Source organism: Mya arenaria, chromosome 2 (assembly GCF_026914265.1).
Source record: "Mya arenaria isolate MELC-2E11 chromosome 2, ASM2691426v1".
NCBI lineage: Eukaryota > Metazoa > Mollusca > Bivalvia > Myida > Myidae > Mya > Mya arenaria.
In genome coordinates, this window is record NC_069123.1 from 18,025,720 (window position 1) to 18,051,549 (window position 25,830).

Here is a 25,830-nt window from a genome sequence, read left to right on the forward strand (position 1 = left end):
TATAAATATCGACCCAAAATAATGCTTAAAAGTTAAACAATTAATAAACATTTAATCTAAATAGATTATAAAGCAAATATCTAACCTGAACAAGAACTGACGAGATAGAATCGACTTGGTGTTTCACTTACACTTTTCGGCCATTTAAGTTACTAAAAATAGCTGTTTCATAAACTTTCAGAATGTCACTTAAACGAAAATTAATGTTCAGTCTATATATACTTTCCTATGTATAAATGTAAGGTTTTTAAATTGATCTTTTTGTGAGAACTTTATGCTTATATGTTTACTCATAAATTATTATTGTTTAAAAATTATTTAAAGATGCTATACGTGAAAAATTAAGACATTATTTTTTTTTCTATTAAAGGGAGGTAATTCAGTAGTAAAATGTAATCAAAGCTATTAGAGCATGGCATTTCTTTTCTAACCATGTTGATATTATTACAGTCTATTCAAGCAAGATGCCTTTTGTTTTTACATAGTACCCATAGGTTCTGAAGAACAAGGAGCACTATTCTCAACAGAAGGATGTCACTCCCTATCACTGCATGAGCATCATAATAAAGAAATGTTTACTCAAACTGCAAGCTGCTCAATTGAAATAGGTATTTACCTCAAGCATACAGTTTTATAATGTGGCAAAATAGTCGGACTACTAGATTGTCATTCGGACTAGTAAAATATGCCATTATGCTAGTCCAACTGGCTAGTAGGTTAAACTGTTTTTCGTGAAGACTGCGGACGAGAAGTCCTTAAAGGTTTTTCTATTTTTAACTCTCGCAGCCATGTTGTGCAGCGGACCGGAACCATTTGGGCAATTTTGGTTAAAGGGCATCCCGATGAACATTTATGTAAAGTTTCATCAAAATCTGATAATCGGTTTCTGAGAAGATGTAGTTTAACGTTTTTTTCTATTCTTAGCTCTGGTGCCCATGTTGTGCAGCAGACCAGAACTGTTTGGGCTATTTTGGTTAAGGACTACCCAAGTAACATTTCTATCAAGTTTCATTGCAATACGATCATCGGTTTCTGAGGAGAAGTCGTTTAAAGGTTTTTCTATTTTTACCTCTGGGGGCCATCTTGTGCAGTGGACCGAAACCATTGAAGCAAATTTGATAAAGGACCATCCAAGGAACATTTCTGTTAAGTTTCATCAAAATCTGATCATCGGTTTCTGAGAAGATGTTCTTTAAAGGTTTTTCTATTTTTTTGCCCTGGCAGCCATGTTGTGCAACGGACCGGAACCATTTGAGCAATTTTGGTTAAGGACCACCCAAGGAACAATTCTGTCAAGTTTCATCAAAATCTGCCCATCCGTTTCAGAGGAGATGTCGTTTAAAGATTTTGCTATTTTTAGCTGTGGCGGCCATATTGTGCAATGGACCAGAACCATTTGAGCAATTTTAATAAAGGACCACCCAAGGAACATTACTGTCAAGTTTCATCAAAATCTGCCGAACCGTTTCAGAGGAGATGTCGTTTAAAGATTTTGCTATTTTTAGCTCTGGCGGCCATATTGTGCAATGGACCGGAACCATTTGAGCAATTTTGGTAAAGGACCACCAAAGGAACATTCCTGTGAAGTTTTGTCAAAATCCGCTTATCAGTTTCAGAGGAGATGTCGTTTAAAGTAAAAGTTTACGCACGCACGCACGCACGCACGACGGACAATCTGTGACGACATAAGCTAAAAATGAAAAACAAAGTGCCATTGTTAACATGTGTACCACATTGCATCTAGCCTTTGTTAATATGTGTATGAGGTTGTATCATGTCGTTATTAACATGTGTACCAGGTTGAATTTTCGTTGTTAACATGTGTACCAGGTTGAATATTGTCTTTGTTAACATGTGTACCAGGTTGAATATTGTCTTTGTTAACATGTGTACCAGGTTGAATATTATCATTGTTAACATGTGTACCAGGTTGAATATTGTCTTTGTTAACATGTGTTTCAGGTTGCATCTTGTCATTGTTAACATGAAAACCACGTTGTATCTGGTCATTATTGACATGAACACCCAAGTTGTATTTTGTCATTGTTAACATAAATACCAAGTCGTATATTGCCATTGTTGACATACCTATGTGGTTGTTAATTGTCATTGTTAACAAGAAAACCAAGTTATATTTGGTCATTGTGAACATGAAAACCAAGTTGTATCTAGTCATTGTTAACATGAATACCAAGTCGTATATTGCCATTGTTGACATACCTATGTGGTTGTTAATTATCATTGTTAACAAGAAAACCAAGTTATATTTGGTCATTGTGAACATGAAAACCAAGTTGTATCTAGTCATTGTTAACATGAAAACCAAGTTATATATTTGGTCATTGTGAACATGAAAACCAAGTTGTATCTAGTCATTGTTAACATGAAAACCAAGTTGTATCTAGTCATTGTTAACATGAAAACCAAGTTGTATATAGTCATTGTTAACATGAAAAACAAGTTGTATATTGTCATTGTTAACATGAAAACCAAGTTGTATCTTGTCATTGTTAACATGAAAACCAAGCTGTATATTGTCATTGTTAACATGAAAACCAAGCTGTATCTAGTCATTGTTAACATGAAAACCAAGTTGTATCTTGTCATTGTTAACATGAATTTGAAAACCAAGCTGTATCTTGTTATTGTTAACATGAAAACCAAGCTGTATCTTGTCATTGTTTACATTGATACCAAAGCATTTCTTGTCATTGTTAACATTGATACCAAAGCGTATCTTGTCATTGTTTACATGTATACACAGGTTCATGTATAATCACAAGATATAACTGTTACTATGCGGAGGATACCTAAGATATGAAAGTACTTGGACCCATTTCTTACAATTTAAATCAAAAGCAAAATCAACAACCAGTTAATAATTGTACTTGCAATTTATTTGTACTCATACCCATGTGTACAGTGTTAGGAAATAAATCACTATACATCAGTACAAGACGTAATAAAGATACAATAACAAATATAAAACATGTTAACCGTGGTACAATCCTGAACAAAGTATTCAACAATACTTTAGCAACAGGTTACATACAAGCTATAGTAATACCCTTAAAACATTGTTCAAGTTTAAAGGTTTATTCAGTCATGGCATATTACAGTCAAGTTATTATGACATGAACAGAAGTAAACCAACAAGAACACACAGTCTACTTGAATTTGACAATGGTAAACATCATAGGACATAAACATTGATTATACAGGAGCCATTCTGTAAGTCTGTCATTTATTGTTTAAATCATGCAGCACTTGTGGGTAACACATACAATTTACATGTGAGCCAAATGTGATTACAGGACACACACATACAATGTACATAATTATGAGTCAATGTGATTACAGGACACCCACATACATTGTATACGTGATTAAATGTGTTTACAGGACACACACATACAATGCACATGTGAGTCAATATGATTACAGAACACAGACATACAATGTTTATATGAGCCAATGTGATTGCAGGACACACACATACAATGCACATGTGAGTCAATGTGATTACAGGACACACACATACAATGCACATGTGAATCAATGTGACTTTGGATTTCAATAATGCACCTTACATCATCTGGCCTTATAAAATATTAACCAAACATTTAACAAATCTGCAACAAAAAATGCATGCACCAAAACAAAAGCTTAATAACTTTGCATCAAACCTCAAATGTTTCAAAGACATTTTTATCTATTTATATAAATTGATGGAACAACTGGATTTCAGACAAATGTGTTATAAAACATATGTCCGTAATCAAGTTACTTGGTTTAAATCTGACTGTATGGAATTAAATAACAAAAGACAGTTCAGTGTTTAACCATGGTCATGATTAATCTTACAACTACATAATACTGGTATAATCTGGCTTAACTTACTTAATTGAACATGCATGAATGACTCAGAACATATGCAGGGAACTGTCAGAAAAAATATCACAACCAATAACTATCACACAATCTAAATCTGTTAAATATTTTCCATAATAGATATATCACAAACGGTGTCTATATTATGTTACATAGTGTATGTAGCTGATCACATGAATGGAAGATGTCATTGATCTAACTGAAGCAAGAACAGTCCCAGACAGATGAACATCAAATGATTCTTTTTTCTATCCTAATGTCAGATGAACAGACAAGTTTCAATAAAATTGCCAATTCAGCTTAAACAAAAGAGGAAATTTGTACTGCATTTTTGGTTTAAATCGGATTGAGATATTAAAAAGCTTCTTTTCTACTTGCTGGGTTCAACAAATTTTGTTTATGCGAAAATTTTAACACTTTGTGACACAAAATATTTCTATAACATGTTGTGTAATTCAAAATATTTGCAGAAAGACTTTGGTTAAAACAATACAGAATCAAGTATGTACTGGCCAATGTTTAACAATTCTTCTAAAACAGCATAAAAATTATGTGTGTTTTTCTATCATATGTTCATTTAGAATTTTAAAAGTATTCTATTTCCTGTAATTTAAAAATTAGTTTAATAGCCAGGAGCATGTTTAAATAAATTTATTAGTTGATATAAGTCACCTGAAGTCATGGAAAATATTTGAGTGTCATAGTTTTATCATTTTGCAACATGTTTGTGCAAATTGAAATTTATCCGATATTAAAAGCGCACAAAGTTAAGAATAAATAAAAATGTTGACAATTTACAGATATAAAATTGTTGAAATCATGACTAAAATCCTGTATTGAAACAGGCCTATGGACAGTAAGATTATACTCTAACACAGTATCATTTTATTGTCACCATCAAATCATCTTAGCCATTTATTTATTCAACATAAACCATAGGTGGCAGTATCCGTCGGGAATGGTGAACAAATAAATATATTTCTTTGCATTATTACTTGACATCAATATTTGTTCACCATAATCAATACTTCCATACATACTTTGCCATTAATTTTCTAAAACATCCACATGTACTAGGTGTACAGTACAGTCCCAAAAGATGTCTTCATATTGATCAAGCCTAGTCTAGCAAACCTTAACAATCAATAAGAACATATGAAAATACAAAAACCTGATAAGGAACTGGTCAGTCAATAATACAAACATTCCAATCATCTCCCTATAAAACCTGGTGGAAAGATTAGAAAAAGGAAGTATAAGAAAAATAAGATAGCACTTAAAACATGTAAAATAAAACCAGCACAATAAAGACCAGAAACGATCACAATTGCAAAATGTTTAAAAAAACAGTTCTTCACCTTGGTAAAATAAAATGGAATTGAAACTGTGCACGAAATGATATCAAACTAAAATAGACAATTATAGAGACATTTCCATGACCTGATAAGAATATACGTGCACTGGCTTGTGTCGTGAAACTTTCACACACCATAACATGTATACAAATTGTTTCTAGTGCAGTTTCAAAATGCATGGAAACCCCATGATAAATATCATTCATTTTGAAAATGTGGAGTGATATCAGTGGTATCAACTTAAGATTTAACCTTCAAAATCTAATTTTTCGTTTTTATGCTCACACCACCCAACAATCTGATAATGATTTCAAACATTTATCATAAAGACATACACCAGTCGTGTGAATAATTACTAAGAGATATGCCAATGACTCTGATATAGTTAATGATACAAACATACATGACTGTGCTTTCAATACCAATCAAATGGTATCTTACAGAATATTAATAGTGCAAACAGTTGCAAATACACACAACGATATTAAATACATAAATACATCCAATTGACTAAAAACCTTTCATTATTAAAACACTTTCTGGTGGATTTGTTTAATTGCATTTTCTAAACATTTTTTTTTTTTCAAAATGCATTCTAAGTAACAACACTCCACCATTGGCATTTTACACTCCACCATTGGGATTTTATACTCCACCATTGGCATTTTACACTCCACCATCAGGATTTTACACTCCACCATTGGCATTTTACACTCCACCATTGGCATTTTACACTCCACCATTGGCATTTAAAAAAAACTGTAAAATGTTAAAATCAAACCAGTCTAAATGTCTGATTTAATAAAACAAAAAAATAAAATGAAATGGTCCCAGGTCCACACATGTTCAATCTTACAGATAGCTACTGTAACTATTTGAGTGATGAAAAAACTTTTAAGTTGAATGATAGGCTATTTTGATTTTTTTGGTATGACATACAGCATTAACGGTAGTGGAAAAAAGCTTTGATTTGTACATGATTATCATGTCATTCTCAAAATTATTTTCATAATATAATAATAAATGTGAAGAAAAGCATTGAAAACCTTAATTGACTTCGAATTGAAGGCTTCAATTCGAAGTCAATTTATACCTATTTAACTTAAAACACATCTGTGTTCATCAGTAACATCTACAATTAATAAAGCAATGTCATGCACAGATTACCTGCAGTTAAACATGTACAAGTGCACAATAGAAGCGAGTCCAAAGTGAAAGGCTTTATCACCGAGTGCCTCTTGCATGATATTATATGATCCATGCGTAAATCATGAAATGAGATTTAAAATTACCATACACAGTGACCTGGGTCAACAATACGGTCACAATTTGACTTCATTTCGGGACAATCTTGTTCTACTAAATAACCTCATTACATCATAAAGGACAAATACTATACTCGAAAAATTGTATAACCAGGCAGTTAATTAAAAACCTTTTTAGGATCAAAATTTCAGCAAAACAGTGATAAAATTTACAATTCTTTAACCTCTTTTTGTATACAAGCATAAGGAAGTGAAATATTGGTACAACAGTAACCTTTTACATAAAATGTCTAATCTAACCTAACTTTAGAAATTCAAAAATGAACATGTATACCAGTAACTTAACATTGTGTGCACTATGATTGACCTTAGGTACATGTACATACATGTATGTATTATACCCTGTTATCTTGCTGCGGTACTCAATCCTAATTCAAACCAGAACACTTATCTATGAAATATTTCAACAAAATCTCATCCCTTGAACAATATTTTAATGATAAAAATTATTTCTTTGTGGATTTCTTAAGGGCTGCTGAAATACAATTACAAGCCATGAATTGATACATTAGGACACCTGCCTGCATCTGAAGATTTACTACCAGTAATACTGTTGGGCTATAGTGACACAATCAAACACAAAAATTGAATATTGAAATGCTCATGCAATGAAAAAATAACATTGATATCATTGTGTATACTTGTTAATAAATATCATGAAATTCATATATACAAATGAAACTTGGCTCACAAAATAACATTTACAGGATTAAATATGTTCATTCCGTAATCTGTGTGAAATAGTGCTAATTTTTTTCATCTAGCAAGTGCATATCCTACATGTGTTATAATCATTCAATTATCAAAAATCAACATCAAATCTGAATCTTTGCAAATTATGAGAAATAGATATTAAATTTCATGTGCACATCAAATCCACTGAAAAGTACTCATTCTCTATACTAAATAGGTGTTTAAAGATGCTAGCTCAATTATCATTTAATTGGATATCTTTGTGTCAACTATTTAAAATATTGGTTTCACAAAAGATAATTGGTACAAGATCCTTTGGAATGACACAAGTATAATGTCTTCTTTTCCTGTCCAGTTTGAAGATGAGAAAAAAGTTGTCATTCATTCTCAGTCTCAACCTTGATACAAGACATCTTGATTATAGTCCCTTACTTCAATTAGGCCCAAAAAAATAAATTGTTTGTTTAGGGTAACCTTCCCAAAATTTCTAGGTAGGGTAGGTAGGGATTTTTTTTGATTTTTTAATTATTTTTTATTTTTTTTTTTCAAAATCTGTCGTAATTTCAGAGTGTTTTCTTGCACATGGCAGTCTTTTCTACATTACTGTCATTGCCTGACTTTGTTTCATTATATAAACAATAATTCTGATTAAATTCTGCATTTATCCGCCCTTTGTAACTCTCTATTCGCTAACGAAGTTTTTTTTGCTCAGAAACGGGAAAAAATAGTTAGGGTCGGCACATTTTTATAAGTAGGGTCGGGTTACCCGAAACGAACATATTTTTTTTTTAAGCCTTACTGGTATTCCGTCTTGCACAATTCCATTGTCATAACTGGGTAATGGGATTTCATTTTTCTTTTTACACGAATCCTGAGCACATTCAATTAATTGGAATATAAGTCATTCTAAATTTAACCTTCATCAATGCTTTTTTTGTTTGTCAGTTGTGGTATGGTGATGGTGTCCTGCTGGCTTTTTCACTACGTAGCTTGTATAGAAAAAGTGTGCAAACAGAATAAAGTAACTGAAATACATCATCAACGCATACTTGATGTTATCGTAGTTTTGGTCACACTCTCTGCCCTCATTTAAAATTTGGTATGAAACAACGTTGACGCAGATTCCAACCAACATCTGGAGGAGTTGGAGAGATGTTATGAACATGTTGACCCATTTGGGGAACGAATATTTCATCGCTCTGAAGCAGTAGTAGGAGTACATGAACGAATGAACGACAAAGTTCATCACCATGAACCAGCGACCAGCTGCGACATGCTGACTGTAGGTAAACCAGGTGTACATCAAAACTGTTACGTGATGATACCAGTGAAGAAATATCAGGGGCTGCTTACGAAGAACTATAAATACTGTATCTCCGAGTTCTAGAACCTTAGAAAGAGTGAACATGCAGGTCCAAACACTGGTGATAGATCCTTGAAGTACAAATGAATTGTTGCACAGCGAGTACTCAAACCCATGCACTTTCAGGCCAATAATAAGTTCCGGCATGGTGCGAATCGAGCCGAGGATGCTAAATATTGCCAACAGTCCACTCCAGAAAGCTAAGAATGGTCTTAGTTCCAGTTTTTTTCTTGAATGCATGTAAAACTGAGTCCCAAACACGACAATGATGTACACAGTGGCGTATATCACACTGTCAGCCCAGTGCTCCTTCATGTAAGTATTGAAAGCACCTTCGTCGAAAGTTTTTTCGAATTTAAACACGTAAGACATGTTGAACTTATCTATTTCAGCCTTAGTTTCCATTTTGATAAAGGAAATGTAAGTACTTTTCTTGAACAAAAATATTTAGAAGTCCAATTTTCTGACAGGACCAAGCGGTGACTCCTTGCACATGTGTTTGGTTGTCAAAACCAAAACCCACAAACCTTCATTCCGATTGGTCACTGGCATGAACTGATATTTGACAGCTAATCAACTCTCTCGTTACAAACTGCTGATAGGCTTCACATCAAAGATGGTGGCCAAAGTTATTGAAATGCGGAAGCCTAAACTACTTTTCTTGTCTTTATGTATGTAACTGGCGTTTTTCATTCAATCACATAGTGTCTAAAAAAATTTTAGCGTTATTAGCCGATACACATGTACTGCTGTTTACGATACGTCTCCTTTAATGATGCTGGATTATCGGTTATGATAATTCGATATTTGTGTAGATTTCACAGAGTTATCTCCCTTTGTCTTGCATTGACTATATCTGTCAAAATTAGATACTGTTCAATTTTGCTAATATGTAATCCCAGCTTCTAAGATTCTTCTTCGCTCATGAGGCTCCATTTGAGTCAAAGACTGATTTTCCTTAAATCACAACACATTCATATCCAAATTTAGGCCAAGCTGGCTTTTTTTCACGATTGTTGATATTGGCAGGCAGGTAGGTTGGGTATAAAATACTGGTCGGACCGGACCAACGGAAATCTCTGAACTGTTATGGAATTCTTTTGGAATTTTCCTAATTTTGTGTTTGTGTAAAAGACTGGCCGTACCGGACAAAATTAAATACTACATGCATGTTTTATAGATATTTTATTTATTAAAATTATATTTTATTATGTCTGTCTGTGCGCTTGTAGTGCATCTGTATGTGTGGCTGTACATTCGTCCATATGTATGTCTGTCTGTGTGTATGTCTGTGCAGCTGTCTGTGCGTCTGTATGAATGTACGTCTGTCTGTTTGTGCATCTGTATGTATGTCTGTCTGTATGTCTACATGCGTTTGTATGTATGTATGTATGTGAGTTTATTGCTCACACAGAATCATTTTCTAAGATTAAATAAACTTATGTATGTATTTAAAAATACTATGTAATAAGCTGTTAATTTTTGTTTTTATTATAATTATTAATAATTTTATTATTATTATCATTATTATTATAATTTTTGTTACCTGACATAATAAAATATATTAATTAATAAATAAAATATCTATGAAACATAGCAATGCCTATTTTGTTTTGGTCCGGATATTAGGTAAACTTCCGAACAATTTCTGTAACAGTTAGGAGATTTCAGTTGGTCCGGATTTGGTCTGATCCGGCCAGTCATTTATACCCAACCGGCTGGTATCAACTAGCATCCATACCTCCTTTTGTTCCTTCAATGGTTTTTAAATACCATTATTTTTAGTAAAATGAATTGATATGACACAGTTTATTGACCACTGTCTTAATGTACCTTCATTCAAAACCAAAATAAAGGAATGTTACACATGTAACATATACAAATGATTCTAAATGCCATATATTTTTCTTCAGGTATTTATGCTGTGTTTTCCACACTGGAGTGTCATCAGTTAGATACAGACAACACAACAGAGAAAATCTCTGCAGAAAAAATAGACATTCAGCACAATGTTGAAAAAGATGTTCATTCTGACACTACATATGACAGTGAATTGAAAGTGGTTGCTGCTGACACTAGGTATGACAGTGAAGTGAAAGTGGTTGCTGATGAACCCGAAACAAAACCTGGTGCAAAAGCTGGCGTAGTGAATGAAAATGAAGAACCAGTGAAAGATGGTTCAAATCAAATCGTAGATCAGGATGTACACATACAATCTGACATTGCTCGTGATGGCTATGAAACTACAGAGGGAGATAAAACAGACTCTTTAGCAGAGACTGATAAAGTAGACTTATCTACCGAGGCTGATATTCAGCAGTTAATTTCTGATAAAGCTGATATTTCCTTAAATGTGAATGAATCTAATGCATCAGCCTCAAGTAATGCAGAAGACATTCCAGCAAATACCACATCAGAATCAAATTCAACTATAGTTCAGTGGCTTAAGTACTTGTTTGACCCTATTTTTGATGAATTTAGGGAAGGAGTATCTTCAAATAAATCTAATAGTTCATCAGAAAATGAAATAAGCAGTAACTATTCACAAGGTAATGAATCAGTAACTGTTAACCTCAATGTTTCACAGTCAGCAGAAATAGTGAATACAACTGAAGAAAGTTCAACAAATACGACAGATAATGCAAAGAAAGTTAAATTTCAATGCACTGGAAGAAATGTTACTGATAATACAAATGCAACTGTAAATCTCATTACAACTGCTCAACTTTTACAGTTGCTAAATTTTGAGAAGAACAGCACAGAAGAAAATGTGACAGATTGTTTGCTAGTGATGTTTTATGCTCCTTGGTGTCATTTTTGTGCTAAAACAGCCCCACATTATAATGCACTTGCGAGGGCATTCCCTCAACTAGACTTTGTTGCAGTTGACACGGCTCAGTTTAGCAAGTAAGCATCAAATTTCTTTTTATATACTTATTTGTTGCAGTATACCATAATATGTTGCATTATTTTATTAAGAATGAAACATGCCTTAAAGATATGGTGACAGCTGCTGCTCGCTTATTATATATTGAAAAGGTAAATAAAGCTTAGAATTCTAGGCTGTTATATTAAAAAATGGTTATTGTGAAGAAAGAAAAAACCCATTTTACATGGTATAAACACAGAAATGATTTCAAAAATGCCACTGTGGTTTTCAATGTTAATGGATTCCTGATAGATATATATAGAACTCTCATATGTCGCTTCAGAAAAAGCATACAAAAAAATAAACAACCTTGAATGACAATGTCAGTGTCGTAGCGCGGTTTGTTTTTAAGTTTACTATATAAAACATTTATTTTAAACTTAAATAAGTACATGTAGGTATGCAGCTATTAGAAAGCTTCATATAATACCTAAATGTTATGTGAAACCTGACAGATTTTGATTAGAATTTGTTAATATATTTTATACATTCTCTTCCGTATGAGAGCATTAATTAAAAACGTTTTTAGTGTGCTTTCCCATCCAAAGGACAAAGTGTTTTTTTGGCATCCCTAAAGATTAAAGTTTATAATAAATGTTTTATATAGAACACAAACATACTTCGCTATGACTATCACTGACACTGTCTATCAAGGTGCTTGTTTATTTTGTATTGCAGAAAAAAATAAACTTTAAATTCTTAAAGAACTATGGGACAAGTGGATCTGACACATTGTGTTCATTCTTTCTCAATGCACTGCTCTATTAAAAAAGATTGATGGCTTTAGTATTGTTTTAGCATTTTATAACGTTGCATCAAAATGTTTGTAGTTTACTGGCGAGGTTTGGAACCGTGTCTGTGCCGAATATCTTGGTGTTCCATCAGTCGAGGGCTGCAGTAAAGTTCAACCAAACTGAGAGGACACTGGAAAACTTCATCACCTTCGTCACCAATACCACAGGTATCAATTACTGTTATTTCAGTTGAAATCTAGAGTTTAGGGTTCATACATCCTTCGTGTGCAAGAAACAAATGTGTCAAGAGTATGAAAAAAATAATTCTATGCCCATCATATGATAGGCAGCTGGGTGGTGTGCTCGAAGATGTTCATTTGTCAGCTTATTGAAAGAAGCATTGTTTAACAAGCCTGAACCAAACTTGGTCCTTTTATAGCTATCGCTCAAGATCAACAGGCAAAAACTTACATGTTGGCCATCATTAAACTTGAAAAGATTTACAGTACATGTGATAACATTAAGCTTGGTACACACTTGTTTAATGACAATTGTTATAAATGTAGCAAAAGCACATTATTTTTGCTGCAATATTTCTTGAGATATGGTCCTTGAATAACAGAACAATAATGGTTGTTATAACTATAACATGTGTCAAACTCTGGCACAGAGTGTACTAAGTTTGATTGCTTCGCAAAGTTTTGTCATTGATTATTTGTATGTCTATCACACTGTTTGTCACCAAGAAATGGTGAAAAGAAATTACTCACATGTTATATGAATATAGCATTGTTTTAACTGCAATGCACAGTTTAAATATTTGTTTTTAGCTCAATTCTTCATAAAAAATCAACAGGTTCTAGACTAGAGTTAAGGCGGCTTTCAGGTGATCTGATGTTGTAAACAATTTTGCATTGAAAATTTTATTTCCTGTCTTAAGTATAACAGCTATTATCAGACTTTCATGAAACTTGCTAAGAATATTAGTCAGCATGATATTTAAGACCAGTGTGAATATGGGTCATCTATGGTTGAAATTTAGGTCATTAGGTAAAATATTATGACAAAAATGTGTGTTAAAATTTCTTATTCCTTTCACAAATAATGAAATTCATCAGTGTTCATCCAGTCCTCCGTTATAATATTTCACTGCATGAGTTTTAGGACCAGAGTGAATATGGGTCATCACGGGTCAAAAATAGGTCACCAGGTTAAATCAAGATCAAACTTGCACTCATTTATTCAGTAGTGTTTATGCAATCTTCATGAAGCTCTTGTCAGAATATTTCTCCACACATTATTTAAGACCAGTGGTAATATGGGTCATCTTGGTAAAAAAAAAGGTCACAAGGTCAAGAACTCGTACAAAATTTTGTGTTAAAGTTTCTTATACCTTTCATAAATTCTCCATTATCCAATTCCAGAATTTATCTCAGCATTATATTTTATTTCCAATGTGATAATGGGTCATCTTGAGTCAAAATTAAGGTTTGACCAATGTGAATATGGGTCCGCAGCATTTACTTTTTCCCCTATAAACATACATCATGATGCAAACTTGTCAAAATAAAGTATCAAGCTTTTAAGGGTTTCTCTATTAACCCCTTGTTTATTTAAGTTTTTTCGGCCTTACTTTACCGTAGTTTATGTGTTCATAATTTCTATATATTGTTGTTATTTATTTTCTGGTCGTTTAGGATAATTAAATTCAACTTTATATGACTCAGTCTAAAACCAGGGCATGAGCAAGTGTTACACCTTCCATTGCTTTCAGGGAACCATTAGCAACCAGACTGCTGTTATATAAATTGGAGATTCTTTGTGCTACTTAAAGGTCTCTCTTCCTGAATGGTATGACCTTTACATGTCCATTTCAGGCCTGGAAGCTAATGCAACTGTGAACATCACCGAGGCGGATCACATGGGTCCGGTCCCAAGTACGCCAACAAACGAGCCTGATAACCTCCTCCTGATCTCATGGATGTTTGTGATTGTGTGTAGCTCATACATGTTCATAAAGTCACACAAGGGCCAACAGTGGATCAACAGGGTGTGCATTCTGTGGCAGGAGCACCAGCATATAGACTGAGGAAAATTCACGTTGGTCAGAGAAAATATGTTGGGTTTTAGTTTGTAAAAAAAAAAATGGAAAGAGAAAAAGAACATTTGAAAAAATGGTTTGGCAAGAGCACCAGCACATAGACTGAGGGATCCTTTGTGATTGTTGTTGGTGGGGGGAAATAAGTTGAAAAGGTAAAATAATTAAGTTGAAAAGGTAAAATAAAAAAAATCAATACGAAGGAAAGAAAAGTTGTTCTGAGGAAATGGCTCAGCAGGACACTTGCATACAGACAGGGATTAACAGATTATGTGTTTACGATAGAACAAAATGGGGATGGGATGGTGGATGATTAGTGCATTTAAAAAATATCTTTCAATTTGAATTATAGAGGTTTGTTTGAAAAGGGGAGGAGAAGAAATAACATTCATTTAAGAAAGATTGTATTGCCTAAATGTGTGTATGGATGATTTGAATTGTTTTATGGTTGTGACAGTTAAAGAGCTTATTATGAGAGTGAGAGTGGTCCAGTGGAATAAATGTCTACCTTTTACTCATGAGGTTGTGGGTTTGATCTCCCCCCAGGGTACTTTCTCATGGTCTGTCAAAATCGACACCATCACTGGTTTTAACTCTGCTTTCGTCGCAATCAAGCAAAACAATATTTCTTTAAACAAAAACAGAGTTTCAGGTCAGTCATAAGCAAAGCCGAAAAATAAGAATTAGATTTCAATTTTTGGAAAGTATTCATGAACGTATGAAAATATTAAATATTGTTTATTTTTGTATGTGCACTATTTAATGCAATGTATCATATATGACAATTCTATATAATTTGTGTGAAATTAGCGGTAATGTGTACAAAAAATGATGATAAAACTCTTCATGAGATTAAGGAGAGTAAAAAGTTAAACATTGAAATGTAAATGCCCAATAGAAATCAACAAGAACATAATAATTAATGTAAGAATGAATTCCAAATGGTTCTTTTAGAATGAATGTTCATGCATGCATATCTTGATTTGCCAGGACTTGGCTCAAATTCAATGCTGGCAGTGATAATGTATATTTATATTTGTCCTTGTTCTAATTTTATCCTTTTTCAAATGTTTTTCCATGTATGTGCAATAAAAAGCAAGAGTCAGGAGTCATTTGTTTTATTATTTTTTCTACTGTATTTTCAACATCTATCTTATTTACTAACTTTACCTTATTTACTAACATCCGCCATATTTACTAATATTTTTTGTATTTATTAACATCTTTCGTATTGACTAACATCGACTTTATTAACTTACATCTAACATCTACTGTTATTTACTAACATCTACTGTTATCGACTAACATCTACCATATTTACTAACATCTACAGTTATCGACTAACATCTTCTGTATTTACTAACATCTACCATATTGACCAACATCTACCATATTGACTTACATCTATCATATTTACTAACATCTGCCATATTAACTTAAATCTACCATATTGACCAACAACTATCATATTGACTAATGCACCAGTCAATTGTAACCACGCCCCCCCCCCCCCCCACCGGGGAAATGGGCCATGTTTTTACCATATGTACTTGCATCTAGCATATTTACAAACATTTACATTATTAACTAACATCTTAAGTGTTGTACATAAACTCCTTTATGTATATACCATAAAAACAACAACAATTACTTGGTAGAATTACAAATGAAGTATAACTTGTTTTATTTAATTAATCAAGATATTTTGACCGTCGTAGTGATGTCAGCATCATTTGCGTCATCAGTGGCGAAGACGTTCAATGGCCATAACTCAAAATCCTAAAAATATATTATCATGTAACATAGTATGCATATATATATATACACATGTTGCGATCAACAATAAGCTCATATGTAGCAAGGCCTATTACTTTTGCATTAATAATTGAGGAATACCCCATTTATGGAATATGAATAGATACAAATACACATGCCAAAGCAGACATGCATGACATAGGTCAAGTGCTGATTTAAGAATCAATGAGACTTGCACGTTGAAATAGGATTTCTGGATTTTAGGTAAGATTTATTGATAAAAGGCTTTTAGTCCACTCATAACTCATTTATCTTTAAAAAATATTTCTTTTTGTTGAACAAATAATTGAAAAGGCTTCATAATAGGTTTATATTTCAAATTTTATTCAAATTGATCCAAAAATAAGGAAGTTGTAGACATATTTTGAAAAAAGATCGAAATCGAAATGAAATCCAGTTTTCGAGACATGAAATCCACTCATAACTCATTTATTATGTCTCCCCCATTAATGGGGGAGACATATTGTTTTCGCCCTGTCTGTCAGTCAGTCCGTACGTCACACTTCGTTTCCGCTCAATAACTAAAGAACGCTTGCACCCAGGAACTTCATACTTGGTATGCTAGTTGGTCATGACTAGTAGATGTCCCGTACTGACTTTGAGATCACTAGGTCAAAGGTCAAGGTCGCCGTGACCTTGAGGTGAAAAAAACGGTTTCCGCTCAATAACTAAAGATCCTTTGGGTCCAGTAACTTCATACTTGATATGCTAGTTGGTCATGACTAGTAGATGACCCCTATTGATTTTGAGATCAAAAGGTCAAAGGTCAAGGTTACCTTTAGGTAAAAAAAGATATGTTGGCGGTGACCTTAAGCTTAAAGATGGTTTCTGCTCAATAACGAAAGAACCCTTGTACCCAGGATCTTCATACTTGGTATGCTAGTTGGTCATGACTAGTAGATGACTCCTATTGATTTTTAGATCAGTAGGTCAAAGGTCAAGGTTGCCGTGACCTTAAGGTGAAGAAACGGTTTCTGCTCAATAACTAAAGATCCTTTTGGTCCAGGAACTTCATACTTGGTATACTAGTTTTTCATGACTAGTAGATGACCCCTTTTGATTTTGAGATCAAAAGGTCAAAGGTCAAGGTTACCTTCAGGCAAAAAACGATATGTTGGCAGTGACCTTAAGCTTAAAAATGGTTTCTGCTCAATAACCAAAAAAAAACCCACTTGTACCCAGGAACTTCATACTTGCTATGCTAGATGGTCATGACTAGTAAATGACTCTTATTGATTTTGAGATCAGTAGGTCAAACGTCAAGGTCACTGTGACCTTGAGGTGAAAAAATGGTTTCTGCTCAATAACTAAAGAACGCTTGCACCCAGGAACTTCAAACTTGATATGCTAGTTGATCAGTAGGTCAAAGGTCAAGGTCACCAGGACCTTGAGGTGAAGAAACGGTTTCCGCTCAATAACCAAAGAATGCTTGCACTCAGGAACTTCATACTTGGTATTTTAGTTGGTCATGACTAGTAGATGAACGCTATTGATTTTGGTATGAGTAGGTCAAAGGTCAAGGTCACCGTGGCCATGAGGTGAAGAAAAAGTTTCCAAAAAAGTTTCAATAACTAAAGAACGCTTGCACCCAGGAACTTCATACTTGGTATGCTAGTTGGTCATGACTAATAGATGAACCCTATTGATTTTGAGATCAGTAGGTCAAAGGTCAAGGTCGCCTTGACCTTGAGGTGAAGAAACGGTTACTGCTCAGTAACTAAAGAACGCTTGCACCCAGGAACTTCAGACTTGGTATGCAAGTTGGTCATGACTAGTAGATGACTCCTATTGATGTTGTGATCAGTCCGTCTGTCAGTCGGTCAGTCTGTACGTTACACTTCGTTTCCGCTCAATGAATAAAGAAGGGTTGCACCTAGGAACTTCATACTTGGTATGGTATGCTAGTTGGTCATGACTTGTAGATGACCCCTATTGATTTTGAGATCAGTGGGTCAAAGGTCAAGGTCGCAGTAGATATTCACTATTTAATATGGGTGAATAAACCAAACTTCATTGTTTTTTGTTCGTCTCCAGTCCAAAATTACAAATTTCATGTCCATCATTTATTTTTTCTCAGATAAAACAATATAATAGGGGAGACAAGCGCTTTTTCACAAAAGCAATATCTAGTTTTTAACAAATATTTCATATTGTGATTGGATTTTGGCGCTTGAAATTGTGTAGTCTCATCGAAATATGCTATAAAGGGAGACACTTGTTACAGAAAGTTGGTTATTAGTGTAGTGTCTGTCTCCCTTTGCGTTTCGATTCATTTTAAATGTGCTGTTTCTAGTATGTACATGCTTTGGATATATGAATACTAAAAAAGTTCACCCAACAGTATCTGCTAACTACATTTTCTTCTTCTAATGAACCATACATGTACTTAAGTATGATGCATTGTACCAATATATGCATGCCCTGGTTTGAAAATGACCACACGAGCCATGTCAATTGAGGCTCTCATGGGCCTATTATTAACTTTATGACTAACATTGAAAATCTTCTTATCAGACACCACTCACACGATCATAAAGTAAAAATCACAGAAATTTTTCTTGTGTGATCCTATATCACGTCACCAAGATAAATGACACAACGCCATTGGTCCAGGACTGGTGAGGCGGTGACCCTATAGTTTTCCATATTGTGTCACCAAATTTATAAATGATACCAAAATGGCGTCTATTTTCCGATTCCGATGAATAAATGCAACATTTAAACATGTTTACAGGTTGTCGACGTGATAGATACGTTACGGGGTTAGTATGTGACCTCGCTCGAACCCGAATATTGTTTCCTGCGCCCATATCGGGTCACCTACTAACCCTTTAAAGCTGCACTCTCACAGATTGAACGTTTTGACAACTTTTTATTTTTTTGTCTTGGAACGAGCCAATTTTTGCGAAAAACCATGGAAACCAATTATACAAGACTGCTGACAAAAAATCAGATCGTAGATGTTTATATAAAAGTTCAAAAAATGATGTTTTATGCATTTTTCTTAAACCGTTGGTTTGCAGATATTTACGCAAAAATTTGCTCTTTCCAAGACAAAAAATAAAAAAAAGTTGTTAAAATGGTCAATCTGTGAGAATGCAGCTTTAACTTTTAATATACCAAATTCCATCAAGTGCCGTTAATTTGTTTATGTAGCATTGCCTAGTAGTTCTTTACCAAATTTGCTCAAATCATGATCATGACGCCGATGGTCACAAATATTTTTCTTCAAAACTGCAGTGCCCAAAGCTGAGATATTTACTATGTGGAATTGTCTAGCGGTTCTTTCCCAATGTGAATTTCTTTATGTAACCTAATATGATAACCATTGCAACCATCACTAGTTTCCTAAGCACCCTGTGACCTCCATAGTAACCATACATTTTCTTGGCAACATTTTTTTGTAAGTTACCTTGGATTGCTTCTCTAATGGCTTGCATCCCTACCCTTGTCGACCACCAACTTAGTAACAAATGGATTCCTTGGCAACCAATGACTTCGTTAGTTATAGCTTGCTAACCTGGTTTCTCCGGTGAGCGATATAGGGTCATATTGAACTTCTTGTTTTGTTTCTCTGACTTTTTGAAAAGACAGTTCTTTAATAACATAATAGAGGAAAAAGTGAAATAATTTGTGCGAGCTTATTTTACAAGTTCATTAAGTTTGAATTTAACTTTTTTTATATTTAAATAATATACAAATGATGTTTTATCATTTTTTTACGTTCTATAAATGTTCAGTCGAACGATATGAACGATTAAATAAAAAATAGTTCTTTAACAAAGGGATTGCACTTTTTGTTTTTTTGTACTGTTTGTTTTTGTTTCCATAAAGGACTCAAAGTTTGGAATGGTGGGTCCGAGTAACGAAAAATCAAAATATCTCGCCCAGAGTTTGTTTCTGTATGTTTATCAGATATCTGGCGTTATGTTCAGTCTCGAATCAAGTCACAATAGGTTCAAGTCGTCCATTAATCAGTCACCGAAATTGAGAATTCCTTAAACAATTCTGAATACTGAATAGTTTATGGCTCATAAAATTGTAAGATTTTCTTGAACCAGTCCAAATATACAAACATTTGTTAACAAAGCGAGCCCGGGGTTGATTGGGCATGCGGTTAAAAAATGAGCTTATTTTTGCATTAACAATAACATGTGTGGATTTGAAATATTTATATACCTGTAAATAATATCAAAACGTAATACATCTACGAGTATATTCAGATATCGATATATAGTTTGAAGTCTCTCCACAATCAATGTCATTTCGTAGAAATCATGAAATTGCTCAATGAAATTAGGCAAAGAAAATAATGATCCAGTTTTGCACGGACATTGAAATGAGAATATTAAATGAAAGATACTATGACGCATAAATAGCTACTTTGAACCTTTTAACTAATTACTTTGATGTTTTTTTTATGGAAATATTCTAAAAAATAATACAAGTTACAACATAAATACGCCCTGTCGTTACTATTGTTATTGCTGCCTACGAAAGCTATTGGAGTCATATCAATGTTGACAATATTATTTTGATTTAATTCCATTCACTCCATTGCATACACCATTGGACACATTGTCAGCTTTCTGATTTTTGGATTGATTTCTTGTTTTGATATAGGCTCTATAATAAAAATTACTAAATAAGCAAAACATACTTAAACCATAAAATATACCATATATACAGTACGTGTGGTATATATACCCATAGGTAGCATGCACCAAGTCAATGGCAAACTGAACTATCTGAAACTGGGTTAGAAACTTTTTCCACTCTGGTGGATTTTCAGGATAAAGAGCACTCAATCCATAGTACATATATAAAACCACATGAACGGCAGAATTCAAACCGAGGTATGACGTCATTGCCGGATACGGAAATAGATGGTAGGCGATATCGCTCAGCAACAACATGCTACCATGGTGATAAACGTGAAGCAGCGAAATTTGACGAGATTTGTGACGTAATATCATAAAGACGGTGTCCAGAAGTTCAAAAATCTTTGTTAGCCAGTAAATTCTGAACACAGGTCTCAGTTGTTCGTCGGAATACGCGCCAAACGAGGACTCGGCGTTGTATAAGCCGACGAAAAATCCGACAAGGGTATAGAGACTGATGGCGCTTGCAGTAAAGTTGTACACAACCAAGACCTGAAATAGAGGGACAAAAAATAATATTGAGCTCATCTAGGGGGTTTTATGAAAAAAAAAAACAGGTATAGTGTCATAAGGCTTGTTATTGTCGTCGATGTATTTACCGTGGCCGCTGCAATTGCACGGGCACTTTTGTCGGTCATAACTAAAAAGCCGTTAAAGATATTAACACGAAACTGTATGTATATGTAACGAGGACAATAATAAAAAAATGTGTAGCAAGTCCAATAACTCTGGCTAGGTTTTTAGTGATTACCCTGACGATGCATGATGCATTTGTTTTCAATTTCAAACTAATTTGCAATCGAACTACATGTTCAACCATATGCGTTTAAACAGAAAATAGAGTTCTATAATCGTAGTACGATAAACACTGATGTCATATGCAATCATGCATCTAATATGAACAATATATCTGTCTACAGTACATTAAGTATTAACTATACAATTAAAGGTTCGTTTAAATCAACAACATAGATCTATCATGTATCCCTTAGGCAAGATATCGAAGGAAATCTGTTTAAAACTGAATTAATGAATAGAAAGATAGATAGTGGATTCACTACAAGCTTACAACCCATGAGTAAAACAGGTTAGAACAGAATTAATGAATTCATTCATTGTCTTCAGCAAACCTTATCTTAAAATAAAACCCGGAAAACACTCTCTATAAAATTTATTGCGATCCAAATGAAATTGCGTACCTTCGAATTTAGATAGCACAAGTAATTCTAGATGCGCACACATTTGAATTATTTAAATTTGAAATTCATTTGTTATTACATTGAACATGTCTTAAAATGTGTATACATGCGTCTTACATGTGACAACCTCATTCAGTTCACTCTCAAACAAAATTGAAATAACCAGAGCATCCAGAAAACAGAGTTCGACATAACGAGTTAATTTAGACTGTATATAACATACCGGTCTAAGACTGAGAGGCTTTGAAAACTTCCTCCACTGGCCGCTGAGCACTATCATGGTGATGTACGCGGCGAAGAGAGGGAACGTCTGCAGATTGTAAACCACCGCCAACCCGGCCCATACACGCTCCAACGTCAGAGGACGCGCCATCGTAAGACGTTAAAACGGTATTGCTGTCGTTATTATTGGGGGTGCTGACTTAGAGGTATGACGTTAAGTGTCTTCAATGACTAGATCTGAAATGGAAAACAATGTCCATGAGTATTGAAGGTAATAAATCTTGTATTTAAAACACGTTTGACGTGTTGCTTTACATATCGATTGCAAATTTGTCCATTACATTGCATTCGTGAATATAACAATGCAATTAGATCATACACCATTGCACCTCCAAGCCTCCATGCAGGTGTCAACCAATTGGTCTAAACTGATATAGTACGGTCCGAAACCAGGCCTAAACATTATAATGAAAATGACATTAAATACGTTCCACGCAGTACCTGATTAACATCATTTTCCGCAAAAATATTTGGTCTGTGGGGATTTTTTATCGTACGGGCCCCAAAGAAAAAAAACTCCACGTAAGAAGATGGCTGCTAATCTACTTTGGGTATTACTAAACGCCCCTATCCCGCACCAATGGGGGGGGGGGGCATACCTTATAACGAAATGGAAGCCATCTTTAATGTACATCTTCATAACATCGAGTCTTTGTTATTGCTATATTATGGTGAACGACGTATATGGAACGATGCATTGTGAAACCTCATCGCCATGGTAATGCGGAACACCATATTGACTATTCTGTATAATAATCGGAATAGTAATGAGAGGATTCCGACGATGCCTGACTATATAAAACTAATACAACCATCTAAAATAGCTTTACATGTCAAGATAATGGCATTATATGGATACATATAATAGATATCTGATTGGAATCTCTTTATGCCGAGATAAATAACTAATTTGTATCTCTTTCGGTCGAGCACTAAACTATATACTATGTACTTAATTGATAGAAAACAAACGGTATTTGAATAAAAAAAATGTTGATAGTCTTCGTAAAGTTAGTCTTATTTTCAGTTTATATAATAAGTAAAGTATATATACCATGCATTACCTTGCATGTATTCGTTTAGATCCGTTCGTTTTGAAATGTAATACACATTCACTCAAACATTTTTATTATTAAAATTAATGGCCTAATCTATCCACATCCTGGTATTAAGTGTAGTTTGCGAATCACGGAAGTAGCAATAAATAAGTCTACCAATGCCAAGAACGTTATTTATGGCCATTTATGATCGTCTGTGTGCGCCATTTACATGTTCACACTCTTCCAATCAATTCAACCTTATTCATCGATTAATTGTATAGATTCAATACCGAGCTATATACAGCATTGTGCTAATCATTACAAGAAACATGCTAAGTTTATTAAAATTGTCTTAAATTACCTTTATCAATATTTGAACACATAAAGCACGGAACTTCGTGCTTTCAACCCAGTCGTGAGGGCCGTGCATATATACAACATACATATATTAATAAATACATGGTTTTCACGGATTTTTATCATTGAAATATGTACCAAGAACTTGCTTGCTACAATGTAGTACGTCTTTGCATGACTGGGCCAGTTTCCTTTGCTTTCTACACGTATTCACCTGACTGCGGCATATACCCTTACTTGCTACATAAAGTATGTACTCACCTGACTGGGCCAGTTTCCTTTGCTTTCTACACGTATTCACATGACTGTGGCATATACCCTTACTTGCTACATAAAGTATGTACTCACCTGACTGGGTCAGTTTCCTTTGCTTTCTACACGTATTCACCTGACTGCAGCATATACCCTTACTTGCTACATAAAGTATGTACTCACCTGACTGGGCCAGTTTCCTTTGCTTTCTACACGTATTCACCTGACTGCGGCATATACCCTTACTTGCTACATAAAGTATGTACTCACCTGACTGGGTCAGTTTCCTTTGCCTTCTACACGTATATTCACCTGACTGCAGCATATACCCTTACTTGCTACATAAAGTATGTACTCACCTGACTGGGCCAGTTTCCTTTGCTTTCTACACGTATTCACCTGACTGCGGCATATACCCTTACTTGCTACATAAAGTATGTACTCACCTGACTGGGCCAGTTTCCTTTGCTTTCTACACGTATTCACCTGACTGCAGCATATACCCTTACTTGCTACATAAAGTATGTACTCACCTGACTGGGTCAGTTTCCTTTGCTTTCTACACGTATTCACCTGACTGCAGCATATACCCTTACTTGCTACATAAAGTATGTACTCACCTGACTGGGCCAGTTTCCTTTGCTTTCTACACGTATTCACATGACTGTGGCATATACCCTTACTTGCTACATAAAGTATGTACTCACCTGACTGGGCCAGTTTCCTTTGCTTAATACACGTAGTATGTATTCACATGACTGCGCGAGTGTCCTATCCAGCACGGATACCTGTGATCATAATAATAGATACAAGTGCAACGTTTTGTTTAATTGTCAATCGGTATCTCAAACAATGCTTTTCCAGTATGTACGTTCATTTACAAACACGTGTTAATTATCAAAAAGTATTCAACTGATGTACCTGTCATCTTCCTGTTATGTAATTAATCCTTAATTCATACCACACTGCGAAACGCTTTCGAATTCATCTAATTCACAATTTATAAGTTCGCACTAATGATCGAATCCGTGGCGTACATACAATAATTGACTCGGTATTGATTGATCAGCACATCAATCCAGATTATCATTTCCTTCTCAACACCCTCCTCAGTTTCACATCCAATATCTGAATACCAGTATACCAAACAAAGCGTTTAAGTACAATTTATACTTAACGAATAGTACGGTAGTATGGGTCCATGTATACAGTGTACATGTATTGTGAGAGCGTTCCAGACGAATTGTTAACGAGTATGTCAGTAAGCTTTTGCCTTTTGTACAAATATGTAAATAACAAATATAGTTTCAATGTGCATCAATCCTTTAAGTGGATAACATTTATAAATTTAAGTTTCAGTGGGTGATTCATGTATTATACCTTTTCTAAACACTTACCATATTAACTCCGATTGAAACTAGATAGAAACATGCAATAAATAGTTTTGCCGGAGTTACAAACTACATTAAATACGCAGGGGTATTTTTATTGACAAGTTCCTGTTTCAGGTAACTGTACTGACATTTGACTCTAAATGCACCTTTCATATGTAGAGTATATGTACCATTTGTTATGATCTAAAAGCACTAGTAATTGTAGTTTGTAATTCTGCATTGTGCATATATAACTTGTCAACTTTTCATGTATTAATACCAATAAGTCCTTTGAGTATGCTCAAAGTACATTTAATTATTATTTAAAACAAAATTGCTAAGCCTGCTTAATACTGTGGTCGAGTATTAACGCTATTGTAGCCATTTTAAGTATACGCCATAACCAAATAATTCTTTTTCAGAAGCCAAAAACATTTTTATTTTATTCATTTTTTTCATTCGA

General features: G+C 34.2%; 3 protein-coding genes across 7 annotated transcripts; 1 reads left to right on the top strand and 2 right to left on the bottom strand.

Moving 5' to 3' along the window:
• Window positions 1-2,875: 2,875 nt before the first annotated feature.
• Window positions 2,876-9,111, bottom strand: LOC128217764 (elongation of very long chain fatty acids protein 6-like). The gene has a single exon (XM_052925138.1). The coding sequence runs from the start codon at window positions 9,030-9,032 to the stop codon at window positions 8,187-8,189; it is 846 nt and encodes a 281-aa protein (XP_052781098.1). The 5' UTR covers window positions 9,033-9,111; the 3' UTR covers window positions 2,876-8,186.
• A 118-nt stretch (window positions 9,112-9,229) lies between these two features.
• On the top strand, window positions 9,230-15,500 carry LOC128241572 (thioredoxin domain-containing protein 15-like). The gene is made up of 4 exons (XM_052958579.1): window positions 9,230-9,298; window positions 10,541-11,534; window positions 12,387-12,517; window positions 14,168-15,500. Exons 1-4 carry the CDS (start codon window positions 9,244-9,246, stop codon window positions 14,377-14,379), a joined length of 1,392 nt encoding a protein of 463 aa, XP_052814539.1. The 5' UTR covers window positions 9,230-9,243; the 3' UTR covers window positions 14,380-15,500.
• A 4,843-nt stretch (window positions 15,501-20,343) lies between these two features.
• On the bottom strand, window positions 20,344-25,465 carry LOC128218378 (elongation of very long chain fatty acids protein 5-like). 5 transcript variants are annotated; one of them, XM_052926047.1, is made up of 4 exons: window positions 25,392-25,465; window positions 24,702-24,782; window positions 22,287-22,522; window positions 20,344-21,356 (listed from the first exon to the last, which is right to left on the bottom strand). In XM_052926047.1, exons 3-4 carry the CDS (start codon window positions 22,434-22,436, stop codon window positions 20,733-20,735), a joined length of 774 nt encoding a protein of 257 aa, XP_052782007.1. In that variant the 5' UTR covers window positions 22,437-22,522; window positions 24,702-24,782; window positions 25,392-25,465; the 3' UTR covers window positions 20,344-20,732. The 5 variants fall into 5 exon arrangements, with proteins under 5 accessions (XP_052782007.1, XP_052781999.1, XP_052782016.1 ...); XM_052926039.1 differs by lacking the exon at window positions 25,392-25,465 and adding an exon at window positions 24,916-25,282; XM_052926056.1 differs by lacking the exons at window positions 24,702-24,782; window positions 25,392-25,465 and adding an exon at window positions 24,916-25,282.
• Window positions 25,466-25,830: the final 365 nt, after the last annotated feature.